Below are 8,942 nucleotides of genomic sequence, written 5' to 3' on the forward strand. Positions count from 1 at the left end.
GGGACTAGGCAAGCGGGGGAGTGGAGAAATTCACACGGTGCTAAGCCAATGTGATACAGACACACACCGCGATGAACAGGAAGGTTGGCGCTGTAATTAAGACGGTGAAAGCACAGGGTACGGGAAGGATCACGCAAGTCCTTTAAAACAGGGGGGAGGGAGGGAAAAGGGGGGAGAAGATGGGAGAAGGGGGAGACGGGGTGGGGAGAAGGAGTGGAGACAAAATTTAATAAGCCAGAGATACATGGCTGCGAAGCTCGGCGGACATTAACATTACCGGTCGGTTATCCTTGGTTCTTAAAATTACTGTTTACGTATTTTTTCCCAATGAGCCAATGAAATTCACTGGTCAGCATCGGCTACAACCTACGAGAACCTACGACCTCCTGGCGACCCACCACCACTGCACCTATGGTACGAGAATTCTCGCTACTCTCCATGGCGGCTTCATTCTAGTTGTCACTAATGTTTCAACATGTTGAAAAATGAGCGGCAACCAGAATGCCGTTACGACTTGTTGCGAGTCTGAGGGCACTACTCACGACCATGACGGCGACTCCCCGGCAACCACCCGCGAACATGTGGCGACCTTATAGTCTCCTGTAGTCACCTAAAAAGTTGCCTAAGTGGGACAGCCCCATAACTCTCAACATAACCCTTCCACTCAGAATTCCCGAGGTGTTTCCTGCAGTCACCTTATGGATAAAGTCGCCGCCGCCGAGACCTTACCTCCAGGATTTTCTTCAGTTTCACCGACGACTTGATAGACATGGATGCGGCGATGATTGCGTTGAGTTGCTGCAGGAATGATGATCACAGCAGTTGTTAGTGCATTCAGCAAGTCACAGGTGATCCCGCCAAGAACTCATGGTTAAACAGTCGACTCAGAAAATAACATGGCTAATGAGATTCTAAAATTTGCATTTTATTATTCAGTATATTGCTAATGTAAACCTTCTTCAAGATGTTTCAAAATAATGATTTTCTTTTGTAAAATCAGAGCTAAAATCCTAAAAAAGCATTGATTTGGTTATTTTCTTGCCGTTTCTCCTGCAGTTACTTCCCTTAAAGGGGATCATTGATTAAAACTGGCTTATTAATGATTATTAATTCATTTATTATTCAAGAATATCATTGATGTACTGCTAAACATTTCGGCTAATGTTTCTTATTGTCACGTGTACTGAGGTACAGTGAAATGTTTTGTGTTGCATGCGATCCAAACAAATCAGATAATATATGTAAATACAATCAGTTCAAACTCTAGTACGACAGACAGAGTAAAGGGGAAGAAACGGAGTGATAGATTTAGATTCAGTAGGTGGGACATGCATCAGAGAACCAAGCAATGAGGTTGTGGAGGGGTAGGACATATTGATGGCTTCACAAGTCCCTTATATTTGTTGGTCATCTCCTGTATGGTGCGGGAGATATTAAGGGCTCAGAGAGTCAGCGTGATATGTGTAGCAAGGAACTGCAGATGCTGGTTTACACCGAAGATACACACAAAATGCTGGAGTAACTCAGCAGGTAAGGCAGTATATCTGGAGAGAAGGAATGGGTGACGTGTCGGGTCCAGACTGAGCTCAGTCTGAAGAAGGGTCTCCACCCGAAACATCACCCATTCCTTCTCTGTTCCACTGAGTTACTCCAGCATTTTGTGTCTATCTCTGAAACGTGATACCTGCGCTGTAAGGATGACATTATGGTGGTGAACACCCTCTACTTCAGAAGGTTGAGGGTGGACTGGATGAAGGATTTTCAGACATTAAGATGACGAGTAAGAGCATACAGTGGAAGGGTTTTTGCTGCTGAGGAGAGTAAGAACAATCAGTAGATTTTACTTCGGAGTCACGTGAGTGACTACGTGAAGAACCCGTCCAGCAAGCATGCGCGACATGAGCGTTCACGCAGTGCAACTGTGACGAACGGGAGTACAGGCGCTCCCGCTACAGCTTAAAAAAGACGGACCGTCAGGTAAGTTTATTCTGAGGTCGTTTTTTCCAAAAAGAAGCTGTTTTGTTTTGTCCCACCAGGAATATGAGCAAAACAAGACAAGCCAAGGAGTCCACCCCCTGTGCTCCAACAGGGGAGCGTTCCATCAGTGGGGGGCAAGAGGCGGTAGGACCGCAAACCCTGCGGTCCGCCATCCCCGATACCGTCCCGCTAGCGCAGCCTGAGCAGTGGGCTGGATGTAAAGCAGCACGGAAGACCAACCGGCCGGTGGTATCCGACTCCTCGGCCGGGGACGTCTCACCGACCGTGCGTGGCAGAGACAGCCGCCTGAGCCGCATGGAGCAAATGCTAAAGCGAGACTTGCTTCGGGAGATAGAACAGTCTCGCAAAGGGAGTTCAGGCATCCCACCACAGTGCGTCACAACGCACTGGCCATCGCTTCCCCCTCAACCGAGGGCAGCTTTGGCGACCAGAGCTGGGCTGGTCAAGAAGAGGGGTCACTGGCCGAAGATGTCGGGACTACGCTTGGGGTACAGGACCAGGAAGAGCTGCTGGGTGTGGTAGACTGCCACGTGGCAGCTCCACGAGCAGGACGGCTATTAGAGCTGGCGGCCAGCATTAATTACCTGTCCTTCAAGCCCCTACAAGAGCAGGTAGTTAATGAGGCCCTAGAGCTGTATTGGGCCCCAGAGAATTGTGCCTCGCTCAACGTGCCGGCCGTCAATAGCCAAATCTAGGGGCACGTTGGGCCAAACATCCTCAACCAAGAACTAAATCTACAGCGGATCCTCAGGCTCCTGACGTCAGCCATCACTTCCTTTGCTCATTCCGTGGATGGGGTGGAAATGACCACGAATCAGCAGGATACACTGGCACTGGTGTGCAATACCCAATTCGAAATCAACAACCTCCGTAAGGAGATAATAAGATCTGCCCTCAACCCGAAATTCGCGGGTTTGTGCAAAAAGGCCGGCCACAGAGCCAGAAATCCTGCTCTTCCGCAAGGACCTCTCCAAAAAAGTAAAGGACACGGAGGAGGAGTCCAAAACATTTGGCCTCATGAAGGCAGGCCCCGGGACGAGCAAACCCACAAAACCCAAGTGGCAGTACCCCACCGCGTCCACCAGTCGACGTCAACCCTATGGGACTGGTGAAAGCTCGGGGTCCGCACATTACCACCGGAAGCCTTTCTTAGGCCAGGGCCCAGAGCGGACCCCATGGAAAATGCGCCACCCCCCAAACAGCAACACATCAGACAACACATCAGAAAACACATCGTCCGACAAAGAAACAGAAGAAACACCCGTAACCATGGAGGTAGGTGGGTCTGGTTCCTACCAGCATATAAAAAGTGGGGGTTCTATACTAAAAGGGGGGAGATTACACCTGTTTGTGCAAGCATGGAGGTCTATCATGAATGACAAATATATACTCAACAGCATTCGTGGATACAAAATAGAATTTACTCAAGAAAACATGCCACCAGTTCAGCATGCACCCAAAAGGGTCTTTTCCTTCTCAGTTAAAGAAAAACGAGAGGGACAAGCTGAACTGGTGAGGCTAATTACAAAGGGTATCATTGAAAAAAACAAACATGAACCCTTGGAATTTGTCTCTAATATATTCACTAAAACTAAAAAAGATGGTGGACGTCACATCATCATTGACTTAACTTCACTAAATATGTTTGTTAAGTATATACATTTCAAAATGGAAACGTTTGTAACTGCCAAACAACTGATTTCCAAAGGATACTTCATGGCAAGCATTGACCTTAAAAATGCTTACTATTCAGTACCCATTCAAAAGGATCATCGCAGATACCTGAAATTTACCTGGATGGGGCAACTATGGCAGTTTAAAGCGTTGTCTAATGAGTTAACATCAGCCCCAAGATTATTCACCAAGATACTAAAACCAGCCGTGGCAATATTGAGAAAACAAAAACATATTGTCATGACATATCTTGATGATATCTTAATAGTAGGCAAAACCATGGAATTGGCTAAATCAGCTCTGTCAGCTACCAAACAATTGTTTGAAACTTTGGGATTTGTCTTACATCCAGATAAATCTAAGTTGACGCCATCCACAACCATGGACTATATGGGATTCACAATTAACTCAGTCCACATGTCTGTAACTTTGCCGAAAGACAAAGCAGCAGAATTGGCACAAACATGTAACAATTTAATGGTCAACGATCGACAAACCATTCGACAAGTGTCGAGAGTAATTGGAAAGATGGTTGCAGCATTTCCAGTTACACAATTTGGACCTCTGCACTATCAAAACTTACAAAGAGCGAAAGTACAGGCATTAAAACGACATGCAGGTCACTTTGACCGAGTCATGAAATTACCCAATGAAGCAATATCAGAGTTACAGTACCCCACCGGGAGAGAACAATTGGCACAGTTCCAGCCCTCTCATCATCATTAACCCTACGTTAATTATTCAAACAGATGCCAGTGCTCAAGGCTGGGGAGCAACTAATTCCATATCCAGCACAGGTGGTAGATGGACTAACCTAGAGTCATCATTACTACTTACACTGGGCATAAATTATCTGGAAATGTTGGGTGGATTTTATGGATTAAAAGCATATTCAACAAATATGCATCACTTGCATGTTCGTTTACAAATAGATAATACCACGGTGGTGGCCTATATTAACCATATGCGCGGCATAAAATCGATATCATGTGACAAATTGGTCAACACAATCTGGCAATGGTGTGTCGACCAGACATATTTGGCTATCAGCAACTTACCTGCCAGGTAAGCTAAATACAGTGGCAGACACCAGGTCACGCAAATTCAATGATAACACCGAATGGATGTTAAATCCCAAAGTATTTGCTAAAATTACAAAGCAATATGGCACGCCAGATATCGATCTATTTGCATCCAGACTAAATCACCAGGTTCCTATGTATGTCGCTTGGGAACCAGACCCTGAGGCAGCAGCGGTAGATGCGTTCACGCTGGACTGGGGAAAATTCTTCTTTTATGCATTTCCTCCCTTCTGCCTCATCAGTCGGGTACTGCGCAAAATACAAATGGACTTCGCTTCAGGTATTTTGATAGTACCCGACTGGCTTACACAGCCATGGTTCCCAGTGCGCCTTGACATGGTCGTCGAGACCCCAATGACTTTCTCCAGTAGCCATGAATTGCTAACTCACCCAGTAAACATAGAAACATAGAAATTAGGTGCAGGAGTAGGCCATTCGGCCCTTCGAGCCTGCACCGCCATTCAATATGATCATGGCTGATCATCCAACTCAGTATCCCGTACCTGCCTTCTCTCCATACCCCCCTGATCCCTTTAGCCACAAGGGCCACATTTAACTCCCTCTTAAATATAGCCAATGAACTGGCCTCAACTACCCTCTGTGGCAGAGAATTCCAGAGATTCACCACTCTCTGTGTGAAAAAAGTTCTTCTCATCTCGGTTTTAAAAGATTTCCCCCTTATCCTTAAGCTGTGACCCCTTGTCCTGGACTTCCCCCAACATCGGGAACAATCTTCCTGCATCTAGCCTGCCCAACCCCTTAAGAATTTTGTAAGTTTCTATAAGATCCCCTCTCAATCTCTTAAATTCTAGAGAGTATAAACCAAGTCTATCCAGTCTTTCTTCATAAGACAGTCCTGACATCCCAGGAATCAGTCTGGTGAACCTTCTCTGCACTCCCTCTATGGCAATAATGTCCTTCCTCAGATTTGGAGACCAAAACTGTACACAATACTCCAGGTGTGGTCTCACCAAGACCCTGTACAACTGCAGTAGAACCTCCCTGCTCCTATACTCAAATCCTTTTTGCAATGAAAGCTAACATACCATTCGCTTTCTTTACTGCCTGCTGCACCTGCATGCCTACTTTCAATGACTGGTGTACCATGACACCCAGGTCTCGCTGCATCTCCCCCTTTCCCAATCGGCCACCATTTAGATAATGGTATCTGGCATAAGCCACCCATGCCACGATAAAATTAAACTCCTGGGTTGCAGTTTTTGAAAAGGCCTCTGCTGGGCCTGGGATTGTAAGAAAACACCATCAACACCATGACAGCATCTCACCATGTATCCACAAGGAAACAATACTTGTCAAGTATCAAGAAGTGGGAAAAATACATGTTCGGACACAGGAACCACGTACTCAACTACAACTGTAACCAATGTACTGGAGTTCCTAGCAGGCCTTCACCACAATGAAGAACTCAGCTATAGTGCCATTATACAGCCATAAGTGCTCTGTCAGCCTATTTAATTCAGGCACCAGGACAGCAGGCCATGGGATCCCACCCGCTGGTGATCAAGCTCATGAGAGGGATATTTAACTCCAATCCCCCCAGACCTAGGTACCCAAATCTGGGATGTCAGTGTGGTCCTGACATACCTTAGGGGATGGTCACCAGCCAGGTCCCTCACCCTGGAACAATTAACTCTGAAGACAGTCATGCTGATGGCACTTGTGTCAGCACAAAGAGTCCAGTCACTTCACCTATTACGATCGGACAACATGGTTGTAACACCAGACCATGTCTCATTTACCATCCAGGGGCTGGTCAAACAGAGCAGGCCAGGACCATCAAACCCAGTCATGGAATTCCGGGCTTACCCACCAGAACCACGGTTATGTGCCATGACCCACTTACTGAACTATATTGACAGAACTAGAATCCCTCGAGGGAGAGAAAAAGCCTTACGTGTCAGCCACAAGAAACGTTATGGTCAGGTGACGAGCCAAACCATTTCAAGATGGCTCAAGCAGGTGCTGAAAGCCGCTGGTATAAATACTAACATTTATAAATCTCTCTCCACCAGGGCAGCATCCACATCTGCAGCTAAGAGAATTGGCCGTACCAATAGACCACATCCTGGCTACAGCTGGTAGGTCTGGGGAAAGAACGTTTCAAACTTTTTATAATAAGCCGTTGGCAGAACCTGCATCATTTGCAGAAAAAATATTAGAATCTGCAAATATATAATTTAGCCCGGGGGAGCAATTTGTTTTTTGTTATTGTTTAATAATCACCATTATTGTTTTCACAAACAGATTCATGATTGATTATGATAACATACTTCCTCCCTCGAACGACTTCGGCAGTGAGTGAAGTATGAACTGTTACACGGTTTGAAATCACAGAGCTTTAAAATCTTCACGTAGTCACTCATGTGACTCCGAAGTAAAATAGTAAGATTAAACGAGAACTTAACAGTTTGAAGTTTGATCTGTATTTTATGAGGAGTTACGATGAGGGATTACGTGCCCTCCGCTCCCACCCTCAATAATAGAGATCAACTGGTATTTAAGCTCTCCTTTTCTTTACTATATTTATTTCAATTATTGTGGCTTTCTGTGATTCCACACCGCTGCTTTGAAGCATGTCGCGCATGCGTGCTGGACGGGTTCTTCATGTAATCCCTCATCGTAACTCCTCATAAAATACAGATCAAACTTCAAACTGGTAAGTTCTCGTTTAATCTTACGTTTAAAGGGTCGAGTCAGATTTCAGGATTGCAGTTCGAGAGGTATAGACATGCAGTAGAGCGAGAGGCCCTTTGACTCTACTCGGTCATGCCGCCCAAATGCTTATCTAAGATAGCCTAACGTTGGCGCACATCCCTATAAATCCATCCTGTCTATGTAACTATTCTAATATTAGAAAACCCTACTATTCAGTAAATATATTCATAATTTTCATAAATGGCAAATTATTCTGAACCAATTAATTGAACCCAGAATTAGGCTGGTTTTAACAGAGCCATGAACTGCATCAGCTCAGGCAGCCTCGGTGATGACCTACAAAATAAAGTCTGCTTCTCTTTCCGCAGAGGCTGCCTGAACCACTGGGTGTTTCCTGCATTTTATGATTTTATTTCAGATTTTCAGCATCTGCGGCAGTGTGATCTTCAGATTCTCATTAAGCCAGGGGTGTGAAGGGGAAAGGTCGCTGCCACACCAGCCACTATCGGAGTGGAGGGGGGCAGAGGTCAGAGGGTGGTCACAGGCTGCTCACCGGTGTCAGCAGCTGGAGGCTGTCAGGTGAAAGTTGCCCATGAAGATGATGATCTTCATCCTGTCGGGCAGCCGCGGGATCTTGGTGAGCTTGATCATGAAGCGGTCTTCCTCCGCCAGTTCCTCCAGCGGTTTCCTGTCCGCCTCGTACTGCTGCAGCACCTTGCGCTCATAGTCCGTTGGAACAAAGCGGGTCAGCAGCTCCATGAAGTCCAGGTTGAGCTTCTGCAGGTCAAAGCTGGACGGACAGGGAAGGAGATGTCAGGCACATTAATCACAGGCCGGGTAACCCCCTCTGCCATTACAGAGGGGCAAGGCAGAACCCTGGAGTCACAAGAAACAGTTATGGTGATGGGAAGATACCAGGGGTGGCAGAATTGTAAAGATTGTTAAGAGCTTGGACACGCTAGAGGCAGGAAACATGTTCCCGATATTGGGGGAGTCCAGAACCAGGGGTCACAGATTAAGAATAAGGAGTAAGCCATTTAGAACGGAGACGAGGAAACACTTTTTCTCACAGACAGTGGTGAGTCTGTAGAAACACCACTTATAGGCAATTATGTCTTTGTACCCCTTGGTCTCACTGTTCAATAACTCTGTACTGGCCCTGCTTTCAACAGGGGTTTAGAGTCACAAGGTACCTCACTTCACTGGCGACAGGGTTACATTTCATCAGCCATTCCTTTGCCACAAGTCGATCTAGATCCTGCTCCTCTGACCTCTGTATGAGGAAAGGAGCTAGTTATTGACTAGGCAGTGAGGTGGAGTGCTCACCCTCAGCAGCATCAACATCAAAACGAAAAAAAAACCACCATCTACACTGGTTACCACAAGAACCAAACTCTACACTGGGACACTGAAAACCACCATCTACACTGGTCCACGATAACCCACCCTCGACACTGGTACATAGAACCACCTCTATCACTGGGTTACACAGAAACCACCTCTACACTGGTA

The 8,942-nt window shown here is 46.2% G+C and overlaps 1 protein-coding gene across 1 annotated transcript in view; it reads right to left on the minus strand.

The window, feature by feature from the left end:
* LOC129710406 (formin-like protein 1) overlaps positions 1–8,214 on the minus strand; it is a 48,452-nt gene extending 40,238 nt beyond the window's left edge. The window contains 3 exon segments of the mRNA XM_055657386.1: positions 730–798; positions 7,984–8,010; positions 8,013–8,214. Coding sequence (XP_055513361.1) covers positions 730–798; positions 7,984–8,010; positions 8,013–8,189 — 273 coding nt within the window. The 5' untranslated portion in view covers positions 8,190–8,214.
* Between the last annotated feature and the right edge of the window lie 728 nt (positions 8,215–8,942).

This window comes from Leucoraja erinacea, chromosome 27 (assembly GCF_028641065.1).
Source record: "Leucoraja erinacea ecotype New England chromosome 27, Leri_hhj_1, whole genome shotgun sequence".
Taxonomy (NCBI): Eukaryota; Metazoa; Chordata; class Chondrichthyes; order Rajiformes; family Rajidae; genus Leucoraja; species Leucoraja erinaceus.